The sequence below is a fragment of the Rutilus rutilus genome, assembly GCF_951802725.1.
Source record: "Rutilus rutilus genome assembly, chromosome: 23".
Lineage (NCBI taxonomy): Eukaryota > Metazoa > Chordata > Actinopteri > Cypriniformes > Leuciscidae > Rutilus > Rutilus rutilus.
Window position 1 is genome coordinate 6,427,762 of NC_140233.1, and position 18,278 is coordinate 6,446,039.

An 18,278-nucleotide genomic window follows, 5' to 3' on the forward strand; every position below is an offset into this window, starting at 1 on the left:
CAAGCATTAAATATGGCGCTGTCCTTCCTGACTAAGGTCTATTAATTCGTATTGTAACGAATTATTTCAGTATTAATACTCGATAAACAAACACAGGCAAATCAATTATTCTCAAAAAACTAAAACTAATAATAATTTTGTATAAGCTGATTAGTCTGTCTTGGTCAGCGATGAGAAAAGTAACAGACACCACGTGACATCGCCGTCTATCTTTAGCACCGATCTAGATCATATTTTGCACATGAAAAATGACACTGAGTGGTTTTAGTAACTATTGAATTGAAATCACACGGTAAAGAATAAAACAGTAAAATAATTATTTTAGCGCGTCGTACCTGACCAATTAGAGACCACTCTCGGGCCACTACGCCCCGCCCCTTATAGACAATACTAATTTCCATTCTTCTCACTTCTCCGGTTCTGTGACAGAAGCCGAGGATCAGATGGCCGCCAATCCGACGAGAGCGACCGGCCAGCCGGGCAAGATGAAGAAGGATGAGTCGCTGCTGGGGAAACTGGGAGGAACGTTATCTCGCAAAAAGAAGCTGAAAGAAGGTAATATATTTTTAGGATATTGTAACTGTTAACAAAATAAAGGAGAAAATACTGTAATTAGAAGAGCACATGACATCATGCAGTCATTGATTTTATCTCTGTCCATGGTGCTGCGCTTGATCAACAATATATTTATGAAAATGATTCACTGCGGGATATTTAACCACTTATTTATGTTAAAATAGCCTACCGGTATTTATATATTTAAAATAATAATTAATCAAATTAAAAGGCCTATATAAAAGATATTTCTACCGGACTATTATAAGTACTTGCATATAATCCTAGTTTTATAAAAAAATAATTATGTGATTTAGGCTACTCTTTGTATATCAGCATAACTTCATCTACAGTTATGTTGTGGTGTTGTCGTCTGGGACAGAAATAGCCAGGTCAGGAGCTCAAGGTTATTCAGATAACTGTGAGGCAGGTTGCTTTGTACTTCTAGTTAGTTATATTGTTTTTCCCCTTTCAAACTTTCAAGAGTTAAAAATCTGTGTCTATGCTGTTTTAGATTTGTTATTTTGTACAGTTCCAGACTCCCTTCCAGACTCCATCTGTGTGAACAGCTGCAGCTGCACAGTAAAGTGTGTGTGTGAATGTGTGTGTGTGTGTGTGTGTGTGTGTGTTTGTTTCTTAATGAGATACAAAGGCAGGAATGACAGAGAGCTGTTTTAAATAGTTTTTGTACTGTTTTAACCTTCAGTCAGTCACACAGGAGTTACACAATGTGTTAAAGGCTCTTTAGTGACTCTTTGTTTAGAGCTTTGTTTTGGGAAGTTTGAAAAGAGTTTTGAAGTTTGAAGCGACTGCCTTGCTAAGTGGTTGCTATAGTCTTCTGAATGGTTGCTAGGGTGTTTGGATGGTTGTTAGGGGCAGGGTGTTGCTAGAGTGTTCTAGCCAGTTGCCTGGGTGTTCTAGATGGTTGTCAGGATGTTGCTAATGTGGTTTGGCTGGTTGCTAGGGTGTTTTTGCTGATTGTTAGGGTATTCTGGATGGTTGTTATGATTTCTGGTTGTTTGTTAAGGTGTTGCTAGGGTGTGCTGGCTGGCTGTTTGGGTGTTCTGGATGGTTGTCAGGATGTTGCTAATGTGGTTTGGCTGGTTGCTAGGTTTTTTTGCTGATTGTTGGGGTGTTCTGGATGGTTGTTAGGATTTCTGGCTGGTTATTATGGTGTTGCTAGGGCATTTTGACTGATTGCTAGGGTGTTCTGGATGGTTGTTATGATTTCTGGTTGGTTGTTAAGGTGTTGCTAGGGTGTGCTGGCTGGTTGTTTGGGTGTTCTGGATGGTTGTCAGGATGTTGCTAATGTGGTTTGGCTGGTTGCTAGGTTTTTTTTTGCTGATTGTTAGGGTGCTCTGGATGGATTTTAGGATTTCTGGCTGGTTGTTATGATGTTGCTAGGGCATTTTGGCTGATTGCTAGGGTGTTCTGGCTGGTTTTCAGGGTGTTCTGGCTGGTTGTTATGATGTTGCTAGGGCATTTTGGCTGATTGCTAGGGTGTTCTGGCTGGTTTTCAGGGTGTTCTGGCTGGTTGTTTGGGTGTTCTGGATGGTTGTTAGGATTTCTGGTTGGTTGTTAAGGTGTTGCTAGGGTCTTCTGGCTGGTTGTTTGGGTGTTCTGGATGGCTGTGAGGATGTTGCTAATGTGGTTTTGCTAGGGTTTTTTGCTGATTGTTAGGGTGTTCTGGATGGTTGTTAGGATTTCTGACTGGTTGTTATGGTGTTGCTAGGGCGTTTTAGCTGATTGCTAGGGTGTTCTGGCTGGTTGTTTGGGTGTTCTGGATGGTGGTTTGGATTTCTGGCTGGTTGTTAAGGTGTTGCTAGGGTGTTCTGGCTGGTTGCTTAGGTGTTCTGGATGGTTGTAATGATTTCTGGCTGGTTGTTAAGGTGTTGCTAGGGTGTTCTGGCTGGTTGCTTAGGTGTTCTGCATGGTTGTAATGATTTCTGGATGGTTGTTAAGGTGTTCTGGCTGGTGTTTAGGATGTTCTGGCTCATTGTTAAGGTGTTTTTAGGGCGTTTTGGCTGGTTGTTTGCGTGTTCTGCCTGTAGTCAGACCTGCACTGATTGGTGGATGTAGTTTGAAAACTAGGAGGAAATACAATCATACATTTTTGATGGAAGTTTTGATGGAATGAAAATGTGATCGTATGCTGGTCAAGTGTCAAGCAGTGATGTTGTTTTGTGGAGATGAGTAAGCCTGACGTCTATAGCGCCACCCAGAGGACATTTGTTAGAAAGAGTGGGGTTTGTTTTTTCAGTAAAGTAGTTGTCATGATTGACAGCAGCTTTACACAGCAGATCCACACATTTCCCATCCCTTCTGTGCAGAAGCTGATAGCAGAAAACCCTTTGATATATATATAAGTGTGTGTGTGTGTGTGTGTCAGGATGTTGAGCTGGCTGTTACACGTTGTGTGTGTGTGTGTATGAGAGATACTGACAGATCTGGCTGTTGCTTCCTTCATTTTTTTTATGATCCTGAGACTCGTTGAAACCCTTGAAGAACATGGATTCCAGTAAGTTTCACTCTTCTTCGAAACTTTTAATGCATTTTCTGAGAAATCTCCGGGTCAAGGTATTATGCTGTGATAAAATTTTTTTTTTTAAATAATGGTCTAATATTTAAGACAACAAAAAAGTGGCATTTTTTTTATTAGTAGTATTTTTTTATTCTCTTTTATTATTTGTTTAAGCATGTTTGTTTACACATATATTGGCTTATCAAACTTAATAGTTCCACCAAAACATGGTTTCAAAGAGGGTAACCTTATGAGTTATTAATATAATATAATTCATATTAATATAAAAATATGACTATTTTACACAATTTGTTTATATTCATTGTTAATGTTTTTCATATTTTGCCAATTACTGTATAATGTGATTATTTACAAGGTCCAGTGAAACTGAGTGATACTACAATCATTTATTTAATTACAAACTTTGGTAATTTTAACAGTAAAATATTGTAAAAATGCAAACATTGTAAAAGATCTAACCGGACATTTAGTGTACTTTTTCAGTAATAAAAAAAAAAAAACAACAATTAAAATTAGTAACTATAAACTGATATCCCAGAATTCCTTTTCCTTTTTTCCTTTTGAACTGACACTTCACATTTGAAGGTATTTTGTTTAAATAATCATGTTTCTTTATAGTTTTTGTTCTCAGTTATCATCTGTTGTTTAATGAATGTTTATTGCTTTATTCAAGTGTGATGTGTGTTACTATGATGGTGTTTTGTGTTTGCATGAATGACTCTTTGCACCTTTTCTATAGTTGTATATACTTCTGCCTGTGGAAAAGCTTGTAATGAACTTATTAATGATTCTTCATGTGCTTCTTCCTCTTTTACCACCTGCATTATTATGATGGTTAAAGGTACAAAACAGATTCTAGTAGTGTGCATTGTTGAATTTACTGGTTTAAATTGAAGTTTTCTTGTTTGTAAAAGACAGTTTTATACTGTAAAATGCACAGTTTGTTCTGTAAATATGTTTACATTTATACATTGGCAAGCACAGCTGCCACATTTTAGTTTTATATACTGTAGCACCGCTGTGTTGTTCTTCTTAGAGTTATTAATGGTTAATAACGAAGGCGGTAACCTCATATTTAAGCTTGGGTTAGTAGTTTAGAATCAGCCATTGAAAAGCATACTGTTGAGCACTCATCTGAATATTGAGGAAAGCCCAGTATTGGTTTGAGGTTGGCAAATATTAAGTTCAGCTGCAGATCATAGTAATTTTCTGGCACAAATGACAGACAGGGTGTGTATGGGGAGTAACTGTGGACCGTGTGTAATGCAGGAAGTGTGTGTGACATGACACAATCTTATTTTCTCTGACATCTGAACTGTGTTGGTCATTCGGAGTGCCTTTCCCTCTCCAGCATCCCAACGATCCCACAAATAAGTGCTGCTATATTTAACATCAGCTCCATTCCTCTGACCGGACTGTTATTTTTGTCGGCTTTGTAATAAATAACTTTCCCTAGGCGCTACAGACATGCACACACCGCTGACAAGCAACACACAGACTCCCACACACACACACACACACACACACACTCACTCACTCACTCACTCTCTCTCACACACACACACACACACACACACACACACACACACACACACACACACACACACACACACACACACACACACACACACACACACACACACACACACACACACACACACACACACTCTAACACACATTCTCTCTCTCTCACACTCACTCACTCACACGCACACACACACACACACACACACACACACGCACGCACGCACGCACGCACGCACGCATGCACTCATACTCTAGTCTAACACACACTCTCTCACACACACACACACACACACACACACACACACACACACACACACACACACACACACACACACACACACACACACACACACACACACACACTCATACTCTAACACACATTCTCTCTCTCTCACACTCACTCACTCACACGCACACACACACACACACACACACACACACACACGCACGCACGCACGCACGCACGCATGCACTCATACTCTAGTCTAACACACACTCTCTCACACACACACACACACACACACACACACACACACACACACACACACACACACACACACACACACACACACACACACACACACACCAGTCAGTGTGTATTAATTTCTCAAGTGTTTGTTGTGTCGTGTCTGTTGTTACTGCAGTCGCTGATGTGCAGCTTTTTACTAATTGATTTAAGCATGACTATGAGCTTTCCTGAAAAAATAAAATAAAAATCAATGGCCTCGTTCATCAGATTGAATATTTAATTACAAACTGCTGACACAATAGAATAATGTAGACAATGTATCCAAGATCGTGTTGAAGATTTCATGTATTGCAGAAAAACTTGATTATCTAATCTAGAATAGAATAGAATTATTAAGACAGCACACATCTAAGATCTCAAAATCTTCAAAGATCCACTATGATTTCATGTATTGCAGAAAAGCTTGAATGTCTAAAAGAATAGAATAGAAAAGAATAGAATACACATCTAACATTTGGAAATCTTCAAAGGTTCATGTAGATTTCATGTGCTGCAGGCAGAATTTCAATATCTAATCCAATATAGAGTAGAATAAAATTAATTAGATAACACATTTAAAATTTGGAAATCTACAAAGATCCATCAAGATTTTATGTATTGCAGAAAAAAAAACTTGAATATCTAATCAGTTATAGAATAGAATAGAATAGAATAGAATAGAATAGAATAGAATAGAATAAGATTAATTAGACAACAAATATCTAAGATCTGGAAATCTTTAAAGATCCATTAAGATTTCATGTATTGCATAAAAGCTTGAATATCTAATTCATAATAGAATAGAATGGAATGGAATAGAGTATAATTAATTAAACAACACACATCCAAGGTCTGGAAATCTTTGAAGATCCATAAAGATTTAATGTGTTGCAGAAAAACTTGAATATCTAATCCATTTTTATAGAATATAAAATAATAGAATAGAATAGAATTAATTAGACCACCAACATCTAAGATCTGGAAATCATCAAAGACCCATGAAGATTTATTTCATGTGTTGCAGAAAAACTTGAATATCTAATCAGTTATAGAATAGAATAGAATAGAATAGAATAGAATAGAATAGAATAGAATAGAATAGAATAGAATTAATTAGACCACAAACATCTAAGATCTGGAAATCTTTAAAGACCCATGAAGATATTTTTCATGTGTTGCAGAAAAACTTGAATATCTAATCAGTTATAGAATAGAATAGAATAGAATAGAATAGAATAGAATTAATTAGACCACAAACATCTAAGATCTGGAAATCTTCAAAGACCCATGAAGATGTTTTTCATATGTTGCAGAAAAACTTGAATATCTAATCCATTATTATAGAATATAAAATAATAGATGTTGGTGGTCTAATTAATTCTATTCTATTCTAAGATCTGGAAATCATCAAAGACCCATGTAGATTTATTTTATGTGTTGCAGAAAAACTTGAATATCTAATCAGTTATAGAATAGAATAGAATAGAATAGAATAGAATAGAATAGAATAGAATAGAATAGAATAGAATAGAATTAATTAGACCACAAACATCTAAGATCTGGAAATCTTCAAAGACCCATGAAGATGTTTTTCATATGTTGCAGAAAAACTTGAATATCTAATCTATTATTATAGAAATAGAATAGAATGAATTGCATTTAAAAAAAAATTATGTATTGTGTTGGACAAAAAATGAAGGAATGAATAAAGGCAAATGTACGATATTGTAAAAATCCGAGGTGTATGATCTCTCCATCAAGTGTTGTTGTGGTCATTCCCTCATTAGTGTGTAGTAAGCAGCCTCTCCTCCTCAGTGAGTGGGGGTTTCAGAGGGACAGAAATAACACGTGATGACGCGAGCACGACTGCTGTAGCCACACTGGCGGCCTACCACACACACACACACGCACGCACGCACACTCAGTGCAGGGACATTAGCGGGACTCGGCGCTGTTTAACGGGACATGGCTGGTCTACTGTGTGGAACGAAGAGAAGAAAGCAAGGTAGACTTTAGATATATAGCAGGTCTGTTTGTGTATGTGTGTGTATGTGTGTGTGTTCACTGGCTATTTTGTACAGCAGTTTCATTTATCTAATTAAATCAATGACATTTTTGTTTTAACATGATCTCATTGGATTTACATTATAAATAATTTATATTAAATGTAATGTATTTATTTATGAATACAAATGCTTTTGCAATCATACAAAGAAACATTATACTATAATTTCTCCTATTCATTAAACAGTCTATATTATTATGTTATTTAAGTATTCATAGAAAAGTTTGTATAGTTTATTTATGTTCACTATGGCTAGCCTTATTTTATGGTGTTGTTTAAAAAATAAATGGTGCAGTGATTTAATACATTTTGATTAAACTATTTTAAATTTGTGCTCACATCAACACATTATAAAGATGAAATATAAAATGCAAACTTTATTTCTGAATGTATATGCTTTTGCAAACAAACACTGAAACATTACTGTAATATATTATAGTATTTTTTACTATTCATATTTAAGCTGAGGCCTGTACAGTATTTCTATATGTGTTCATTGAAATGAGCAATTAGTAAATCACTATTTTATTGTGGAACCCTAAAATATGTGCTGCGGTGATTTATATCTGGATACAAATTATGTGTTAACATTACTTTTATGTATTTTATAAATATTTTAAAAGAACAGAAATACCTGTTGAATCAAGGCCTATTTAATATGCAAAATTAGCATTTATGATTATAAATAGCATCTATTCATGTGTGTGTGAAACATGGACGGAACTGTAATCCTGAGAAAATGAGGCATGCTTCATGTGTCACGGCGGCCCAGACGAGAAATGCATGATTATGATGAAAAGCAGAAGCGTAATCTTGCAGGAAATGCAGATTGTGCGCGAGATCATGCAGCGCTCTCTGTAGGCTATGCAGATGAAGAACTGCCAACACAACACTGTCCCTGCGGACCTCAGATGTTTATGTGAGTGAGTGTTCGCTTGCATGGGGGGCTGAGAACATGAATGGCTGATGCTTTTGCCTCTTCGGGGCCGTTCACACGACACTTCAACTGAAAACAGAAAACTTTTCATGCGTTTTGGCTGTTCATTTTCACGACAGCGTCATTTAGGGGGCCTGGAATTGCTAACTTTTTTTTGTTTGTGAAAACGATACCGTTATTGTCTCTGTGTAAACTACAAAAACGCGATTTTTTTTATGAAAACGGTGACATCACGGCACGCGCATGTATTACATGTTCAGTCTATGCGCGTGTTTCTTTACAAAGTGACATCGCCAACTATACTGCCGATAAAATTACTGAAAATTAAAATATGGGGAAAAAAACAACTTTTTTGTTGTAGTTTCAGCTAATTGCCAAGGCAACACTTCTAATTTTCAATTACAGTTGAAGTACTTACAACAACTAAATAAACCAAAACTATAAAAATAAAACCTATATTGACATATAAAAAATAGCCTATTACAAATGATAAAAACACAACAAATTTGCCGAAAAGTTAGCTAAATTAAAAATGAAAACAGAAAATATACAATCAATACTAATATAGCCTAGTATCAATGATACTAAAACAACAGTTTCTCAATGGTATTTTCACAGGACTTCTGGAAGTATGCGATTTGAATGTGTCTTTCTATCCTGATTTGCGATGTCAAAAGGAAAAATAAGTTCATTGCAGTAAAAACAAGCAGCCTATTATAATTAGCGATGTACATCTATCTTTCTAGCAAACAATTTTATTATCACAATCAGTGTAATTCTATTGTACTATTTTAAAATGTAATTTATTCCTGTGATCAAAGCTGAATTTTCAGCATCATTACTCCAGTCTTCATCAGTATATCATCAAATATGATGATTTGATGCTCAGTAAAACAGTTGTGCGTCTTCATATTTTTGATTTTCAGGATTCTATGATGAATAGAAAGTTCAAAAGAACATCATTTATTTGAAATATAATTTTTTAATAACATAAATGTCTTTACAGTCACTTTTGATCCATTTAATGCATCCTTGTTGAATAAAACTATTAATTTCTGTAAAAAGCAGGCCTTGACTCAAAATGTTTGAACAGTAGTGTGTGTGTGTGTTTGTGTGGTTTCACACAGGAGGAACTCTTTCAGATATGTTTGGATGTGACCCTGATGAATGTTTCTGTTGTAGAGGAAGTGCTCAAAACTGAAGCTGTTCACTATAGGATGAGATCAGGTCAAGTTACCGCTCAATTTAATAAATGTACTGTAATTACCTGAAGGAGGAAGAGAACGAGTCACTCATGAATCAGCTGATTAATTACTGCATACTAATCAGTTAATTGACATGGCAATGATTTACCGATGTAGAAACAGCAGCGAGTTACTGTACTAGCCGTTCTGCCCATCACATATATTTCCTTGAAACGGTATAAACCCTTACTGTGTACCATGGTACCTTGCTTGATATTTACCATATTATTACTATATTCATACACTATGGTGTTTACATGATACTTCTATAGTATTACCATGGTACATATCCCAGAAAATATGGTGCTTATGACGCTTTATTATTCTTTTTTTGTCTCTTTAGTGAGTGACCTCCAGGAAGAGGGCAAGCACGCCATCCACGCCCCCCTCCTGCCCGGCGGCCCGGAGCTGCTCCCCGAGGACACGCTGCTTGGTAACCCATCGCTCCTTTTATCCATTAAACACAATGTAACGTCTCTTTCCTCCACTAGAGGTCGTGTGGTCGTGAGTGATGGCGTAGTCCCCGACAAAAACCCTATAGGACTTTTCCATTGGCTTTTGGATTCGTTTTTTGAAACGATTATGATTCTTACACGTTTTGTTCATCATTTCTATCATCAAGTTGAATGAATTTTGAAGCCTAAATACAATCAGCAGAAATAAAAAGCTAAATTCAGGCTGTGTCCGAATCGCCATGGGAGTGAATGAAAATGAGAGAGTGAATTCAGACACTGAGTGCGTCAGAAGGGCTGCCGCTTTTGCATAGTTATGCTGTTTAATAATCTGTTTAAAGGGGTCATATAATGCCATTTTTGTACAAGTTAATATGATTCTTTAGGGTCTAAATTAAAAGTTTGTAATATACTTTAATTAAAAATTCTCATTAGTATTGTAAGAAAAAACTCATTTTACCTGGTCAAAAACAGCTCTGTTTTCAGCACGCCATTTAAGTGCATGTGTCTTTAAATGATAATGACCCCGCCCCTCTGTTCTGTGGGGCGTTTTGACACAACACACGTGGAGTGTTGCCTTGACAACAGTTGAGAGTATATTTTGGAGAAAGAATGGCAGCGGGAGTCTCTGAGGACACATTTGTGCAACCATATCAATTTGAACCGGAGTCATACCCAGAACAAGATGACGGCCCCGAAGAAGTTCGACAATTAAGGCTCGGACAGGACGTTTCTGGATGGTTGGTTAACGTAATGTCATTCTGATCTATCTTTGTGTGTACTGTCTGGCAGGGTAGAGTAGTGAGATACGAACGCTATGTGTTTACTGATGTATATGTTAGTTCATTGACAGATTGATGTTACAGCTAATGGTCATGAAAAACTTTTTTTCGGTAAATGTAGGCTTGTCCGTGATGCGTAACGTTATCTATGCAGTGTTAGGTAACTTACAACTGTCAGGGCTGAAGCACAAAAATTTTTGTGATCTGTTTAAAAAATATAAAAATCTGTTTATAAAGCAGTCTGGTGAAATGATTCGCGCAAACATGAAAGCATTGCTGTTGATCGTGGGGAATATTCCCTTCGAAAACAAAACTCAGCCACTGCGTCTTCAGCGGTTCGGATTTAGGAACATCAAAATGACTGCTGTGTTCCTTATTGCACCCAAGAACAGAACACCACAATCGCTTAGACGCCATTCTGCTCATAGACAGTGCTCCAGCGTATCAACAATGACGGACTATGATGACAGCTCGCTCAGGGCGGGTCTGTGTTGAAACGCTGCTGTCAATCAACAATCGTAGGAGGGGCGTCCGACCGTGTGACGTCACACGGTCGAAAGGCTTGATTTGAGACGGGGGAAAACATATAAGGAGATTTAAAAAAAACCACTGGATGGATTTTTAGCGGTTGTGTACAGGCACTGCCAACACACATTTCAGTACAATCAACTTGTAAAAGTGCTATGACCCCTTTAATAATCATTTGAGGCTTAGCAAACTGGCAGCTCCAGTAGTAATGGAAATATGTATAAATCTTTAGCATGTATAAACCTTAATTAAACATTTTAATAATCAATTAAGAAGGAATTTATACCTGTATGATATTACGCTGTACCCACATTGGACCAGCGGTTTGGAAAACGGATGGATGGATGATTCAGATGCGGTGCCATCTTCTGGTCAGACACAAGAATTCATTCAGCTAGCGACATTCACAGTGCATTATGGGTATAGGTCTAGCTGTTGAGCGCATAGACATAAAATATATATTTTATATGTCTTATGGTTGAGCGTACATCAATTGTACACTCATTATTGCGGTGCATTGTGGGATTGAATGAGTGTGCTCGATAATGTCCACTATGGTTTCTGACACCACTACAAATGCCTCGAATAATGCCCTATTTAAGGGTAGGCTATAAGAGGCGATTTAGGACACAGGCTATAAATGAACTACACCACAGTTGCATGCCTTAAATGTCACCATCACTAAGCTTCCAACAACTCTTTCAGTTTCCGTGAAAGTTTGACTTTTAATATTATATAATTATAATTATGACGTTTGTCTCCGACAAACCCTGTAGTCCCATTTTAGCTACTTGTTAGCAATCCCGTTTCAAGACAAGTGTAAGCTTACAAAAAAAATCACAATTGTGGTATTATTGATGTATTTTAAGTCACACACAGAAAAAAAACCATGACATCAGGACGATTAAAGCAGAAGTGCTAAAATGCTTGTCGCCAGGTTTTGACCTTTAAAAAATACGTCATCGCTCCAGCACTATTTACTGTTTTAGTTCTCCTATGTAAGAATTTTAAGAGGAAACTTATTAGATGAAGCTGGCACTTGAGAAATGCATTACTAAGAAGTTGAACTCCTAAAGCCTAATTTTGTGGTGGTGTTGTTGGGTGTGGAGGACACTTCTCGTTTCCTCCATGACTCTTTCTGAGTCACACAGCTGGAGAAATTCCCCCACACCCAAAACTGTTCTAGAGGACGATCCAACATAAGTGTCTGTTAAAACACTGTGTGTTAATGAGAGTGCTGAAGAGTTTCTTCCTTCATTCGTGATTTTTGCAGAGGAAAATGCAGAGAGGACCATTCTAGACCCTACATCCAGAGAAGACCTCAATTTCAAAGACCTGCAGAAGGTAGAAAACACATTTTCTGACTGTTTACACTAACATCTCTGAATAGATGATGTGAAAAACTCCCAGAAATGGTAGATGAGGACAATAACCAATGGGACTTTAAATTTGACAGTGATGTCTGTTTGGAGAGCATGCAGCGCCCTCTATAGTTCTCAAACCAGTATTATTTTAATATTATTTATATAATATGATAGTATTTAGTAATATTTTGAATTGGCTTTTATTTTTATATATATATTTTTTAATTTGTTAAAGTTTTAGTAATTTTATTTTGTGCTTTTATATCATTTTTCTTTTTTCTTTTATTATTTTCTTTTATGTTTTTCGATTTATTTTTATTTCAGTTTTAGTTTTGGTCAGTTTAGTACTTCAACTTAAACATATTTTGGTAACACTTTATTTTACAATGTCCTTGTTATTGTACAATGTCCTACATTTGTATTACAGTGTCTTACATGTTACATGTAGTCTCTATAGTAATTACTATTAATTATGCATAATTACATGCAACTAACCCTAAACCAAACCTAATCCTAACCCTATGTAGTTAATTAATATTACTCAGTACTTAAATGTATAATTACACTGTAACAATGACACCTTAAAATAAAGGGTTACACTTTATTTGTTAACACTTTATTTTACAGTGTCCTTGTTACATATGTAACATGTACTTGCCATAGTAATAACAATAAATTATGCATAATTACATGCAACTAACCCTCAACCAAACCCTAACCCTATAGTAAGTACATGTAGTTAATTAATATTACTTAGTACTTAAATATATAACTACACTGTAACAATGACACCTTAAAATAAAGTATTAGTACCCTTTGTTACAATGTAATTATACATTTAAGTACTGAGTAATATTAATGAACTACATGTACTTACTGTAGGGTTAGGGTAGGATTAGGATTTGATTGAGGGTTAGTTGCATGTATTTTACTGTTATTACTATGGGTAGTATATGTAACATGGACACATAAAGTGTTACCAAATAAAGTGTAACCCATCTTTATTTCAGTTGGTTGCCAAGGAATCATTTAGAATTTTCTTTTAAGTTTTGCTCATCTTAACCCTAGCTCTATAGTAAGTACAACAATAAGTCTTTCCCCACTATTGACGGAATTTTCCGTCATTTATGACACAACTAAGTCACGCCCATTTTGCACAATTACCATTCTACTCACTGACCTTTTTATAAACTCTTCCTCTCAGGTTCTCATTGACTGGATCAACAGTGAACTGGAGGAGGACCGAATCATCGTAAAAGACCTTGAAGAAGATCTGTATGATGGACAGGTGCTGCAGAAACTTTTTGGTAAGACAAAGACAAGAACTTTATGTTTAGGATTCTCTTCTTCTTTGCACCTTTGTTATGGTACCAAACGTTTTAAGTGTGGTACTAATGAGGATGTTCTATGTGTGTGGCCTCCTCCAGAGAAGCTGTCGGGTTATAAGCTGAATGTGGCGGAGGTGACGCAGTCAGAGATCGGACAGAAGCAGAAACTGCAGACGGTTCTGGAAGCTGTTAATGGAGTCCTCAGACCTCTGGAGTGGAACACGGAGTGGAGTGTCGACTGTGAGCGCTGAAAGACGCACATTTTTACAGTTAACCTAAAAATAAATAAATTAAAGGTAGGGTAGGCAACTTTCAGAGAGGCTAGCAATAGCGAGCTAGCTAAAGCATAAGATCCCACCTTTCCTTCATGAGAGACGGCATCAAACCTGTCTCAAAGCACATAACATTACAATAATTCCCATCTCTTCATAATTTACAGTAGTCATGGCGTGAACGCAGCATAAGCTCCTTGTTTTGGTTCAGGAGGAACTGTAAAAGGCTGCTGTTTCAGTTGCGGCGCTCGGTGACTGACGTCTGTCTAACTCGGCATAGCATGAAATGCATACATTGACAGGCAGGAAGGACATTGTATCATTGCATTCAGACCGAATTCAATGATTGGACGAACATTTTATGGTCCTACGCCTTTCACAGACTATACATATATAAACTATATGTAAACATACAACTATACATATAATTACATCTAGACCACTTAAAGCGTAACTCTCGCCAAAATGCAGCCTAGGGTCTTTTTGTGAATCTACCCGAGGCAAACCTTCGTTTAAAAGCATGATTAGAATGGAAACGCCACTTTTAAGTTTGACCGTATTTTCATTTTCGGTCAAATTGCCTTTTGAATGGGAGTGTTAGGGGCACTACTATGATAACATCAAAAATCGCTATTTTTAAAACACTAAGAAGGCCTGACACAACATGAAACTTTGCTCGAAGTATCACCAGAGGCTCTACACATGAACTCCAGCACTGAGAACATTGTTTGTGTACACAGAGTTTACTAAAAAGAAAGATTTTGAACATTTTGTCAATCAAAAATAGTCGATCTCCGAATGCGAATGAACTGACTCCATAGGAGGAAATGTCATGAAGTTGTAATTTCAATGAAAAGCATGATAACTTAGCCACTCATGGCAATATCTATTCAAATAATAATAATTAACAAGGGGTTTCATTCAATATATCAGTATATAAGGAGTCAGTTCATTTGCATTCGGAGATCGACTATTTTTGACTGTCAAAACGCCGGCGGACACAGCTGAACAACCTTTCTTTTTAGTTAACGCCTACCCTGCTTTTAGCATTGATGAATTGTGCAAAAGAAAGTAAATAAGGTCAATTTTGATAATCCTTTAATAGATGATCAAAAATAAAGAAATTTGTTGTTGATTATGTCTGTCTCTTCCTCAGCCATCCACTCTAAGAGCCTGGTGTCCATCGTGTACCTGCTGCTGGCGCTCGCCATGTATTATGCAGCTCCCATCCGCTTACCTGAGCATGTGTCCGTCCAGGTGATCGTGGTCAAGGTGCGGCGACTTTATTAAAGTGTGAAACTGAACGTTATATCAAATGCCTTCAGCCTAATTGCACAGGTTTGTTTTTGTCTCAGAAAAAAGAGGGAATCCTGCAGACTGCTCATGTGACCAAACAACTCACAAGTACGACAACAGAGTAAGCAGCTTCAATGTGGCCATCTAGTGATGAAAGATGGTTATAACATGACAATTTTTTTATTTATTTTTTATGTTTCTGTTTCCAACAGAATGATGATCGGAAGGTCAGGTGTGTATTTTCAAACATGTTCATGTTGTCCTTAAGGATCAATACCCTTCTGGAAAATCTAAGGCATACCCGTTTAAGGAGGACAAACTGGTTTTTTCAGCACATTGTAGCTTGTTCACGGTGGTTAACTAGCTCTAATCTGCTTATAAACCATCTAGACCAGCTATATGTACAAACTAGGAGCTGGTTTTTGCTGGATTTTGATGGTTTGTCTGTTTTCTATTTTTATTAGTCCCGAACAGTTTCTTTGTTTTGTCATTTGCAGAACGTGATGCTTTCGACACCTTATTGGATCACGCACCTGACAAACTGAACGTAGTGAAAACTGTAAGAAGCCATTCTGGACGGGACAAGAAGTTCTGTGTGATGGTGCTGATTATTCAAAATGAACCTTTCAATGTTTGTTTCCTCAGTCGCTGATCACATTTGTGAATAAACACTTAAACAAACTGAACCTGGAGGTGACGGAGCTGGAATCACAGGTATATACTTCATCTGTTAACTAACTCTCACACGGATCAAAACCTTCTCTAAACCTCTTGTGTGTGAAGTTTGCAGATGGTGTCTATCTGGTGTTGCTAATGGGACTATTGGAAAATTACTTTGTGCCACTCTACAACTTCTACCTCACGCCAGAAAGCTTCGAACAAAAGGTAAGTGTGATGTAGGACGGTCTAATGTGGACTGGTGAGGTCTGATGCGGTCTGAAGACTGATTTGTTCTGTTAGGGTGTAATGAAGTTTTATTTTGCTCGATTAGACTGAAAGGGTCTGATGCGGTCTGATTAGTTTTTAAATATCTCATTAAACTGCATCAGACCTGTCAGACTTCACGAATCCACATCAGACTACATCAAATGATATCAGACCACATAAGCCTCAACAAGTCCACAATCAACCATATCAGATCTTATCAGATTTCATGAATACTCTTCAGACGACATCACACCATATCAGACCACATCTGTCTCAGTGAGTCCACTTGAGATAAGTAGTGTTTATGAAGTCTGATATGGTTTGATGTGGACTTAAGTCTGATGTGGACTCATGAAGTCTGATGGGATCTGATGTGGTTTGATGATTTGTTTTTAACTATATAGCTTATTAAACTGCATCAGACCATGTCAGACTTTATGAATCCACATCAGACTACATCGAACCACACTATTTTAGATCACATCAGACTAAAGAAGTCCACAGCAAACCTAATCAGACTTCATGAATGCTGTTCAGACCACATCACATCACATCATACCAGACAATATCAGACTCAACGAGTCCACATCAGACCACATCAAACCATGAATAGTATTAATGAAGTCTGATTGGGTCTTGATATGGTTTGATGTGGAGTTGTTGTGTATAATGTGGTCTGATGTGGACTCATGAAGTCTGATGGGATCTGATGTAGTTTGATGTAGTCTGATGTGGTTTTATGATTTTTAAATACCTAATTAAACTACATCAGACCATGCTAGACTTTATGAATCCACATCAGACTAAAACCTCACCATACTAATCACATGAGACTATACAAGTCAACAGCAAACCTTATCAGACTTCATGAATGCTGTTCAGACCACATCACACCATATCAGACTCAACGAGTCCACATCAGACCACATCAAACCATGAATAGTATTAATGAAGTCTGATTGGGTCTTGATATGGTTTGATGTGGAGTTGTTGAGTCTCATGAAGTCAGATTGGGTCTGATATGGTTTCATGTAGACTTCTAAAGTCTGATTACTGAGCATTCAAAAACTGGTTTGTAACATTACTAGCCATGGGAAAAAATTGCAAGTGTTTTTGTGTCTTGTAGGTGCATAATGTCGCATTTGCTTTTGAGCTCATGCAGGATGGTGGATTACAGAAACCCAAAGCTCGACCAGAAGGTACCAGAAAAATCAGTGCCAGCAATGTTATATCAGCGTTACATACACAACACAACCTTCAGATATCATAACAGACTAGCTGGTTGTCTGAACCTGTTCATGGTGTTAGCCAGATTATCCACTAGATGGAGATGTTCCTCAATAGATGCAGCACACTGTACCTGCCCTTTCCTTTCTGTTCTTACACAATGTCAGTTAACATATTCAAGCCTCTGTTTAACAGCGATTCTGTTGTTTGTGTCCTGCAGATGTGGTGAACTTGAATCTGAAGTCAACTCTCAGGGTGCTATACAACCTTTTCACCAACTACAAAAACTCAGAGTAACACTTGAAGAGATCCGTGGAAGCTTGCGTCGTGCCTCACTGATGCCATGCACACACATCCCTTGTGTTTCTTTTGTATGTAAGAATGAAATATTTTGTATAATTTAGCTTATTTATGCCCATAATCGAATGTATTCAGCCTTAATGATCCGTCAGTGTAGCAGCTCATTAAAATATTTTATTTTGACGCACGTAATCGAGGCCTGCCACTGCTTTTAGCACTACACACGGAACGACTGTTTGTCCTGGAATGATTCAGAAACCCTGCACTGTGTATTTTATTTTAGTAGAAATGCTGTAATTATTTCAAATAAACAAGTGCTTTCTACATGCTGGAATGAATTCATTTTGACATCTCTGAATTGGATCTTTCTTTTCTTTTCTTTTTTTAATCAAAATAATAAGCAGTTGCGTATCACGTCTTCATA

General features: G+C 37.1%; 1 protein-coding gene across 3 annotated transcripts; it reads left to right on the forward strand.

Moving 5' to 3' along the window:
* The first annotated feature begins 391 nt into the window (after positions 1–391).
* On the forward strand, positions 392–18,210 carry parvb (parvin, beta). Of its 3 annotated transcripts, none has more exons than XM_084396831.1 (13): positions 392–555; positions 9,722–9,811; positions 12,414–12,484; positions 13,709–13,811; positions 13,932–14,072; positions 15,261–15,376; positions 15,460–15,521; positions 15,613–15,632; positions 15,898–15,959; positions 16,046–16,114; positions 16,184–16,285; positions 17,454–17,526; positions 17,775–18,210. In XM_084396831.1, exons 1-13 carry the CDS (start codon positions 444–446, stop codon positions 17,849–17,851), a joined length of 1,098 nt encoding a protein of 365 aa, XP_084252957.1. In that variant the 5' UTR covers positions 392–443; the 3' UTR covers positions 17,852–18,210. The 3 variants fall into 3 exon arrangements, with proteins under 3 accessions (XP_084252957.1, XP_084252959.1, XP_084252958.1); XM_084396833.1 differs by lacking the exon at positions 392–555 and adding an exon at positions 969–3,073 and having other exon boundaries at positions 17,775–18,208; XM_084396832.1 differs by lacking the exon at positions 392–555 and adding an exon at positions 7,025–7,137 and having other exon boundaries at positions 17,775–18,208.
* The last annotated feature ends 68 nt before the right edge of the window (positions 18,211–18,278 follow it).

What these genes read in the sequence shown, in the direction of transcription:
- parvb (XM_084396831.1), top strand. Translation starts at nt 444, where the DNA reads ATGGCCGCCAATCCGACGAGAGCGACCGGCCAGCCGGGCAAGATGAAG. An exon ending in CACGGAGTGGAGTGTCGACT is followed by an intron (nt 14,073 to 15,260) that starts GTGAGCGCTGAA and finishes TCTCTTCCTCAG; the next exon opens with CCATCCACTCTAAGAGCCTG. An exon ending in TCCAGGTGATCGTGGTCAAG is followed by an intron (nt 15,377 to 15,459) that starts GTGCGGCGACTT and finishes TTTTTGTCTCAG; the next exon opens with AAAAAAGAGGGAATCCTGCA.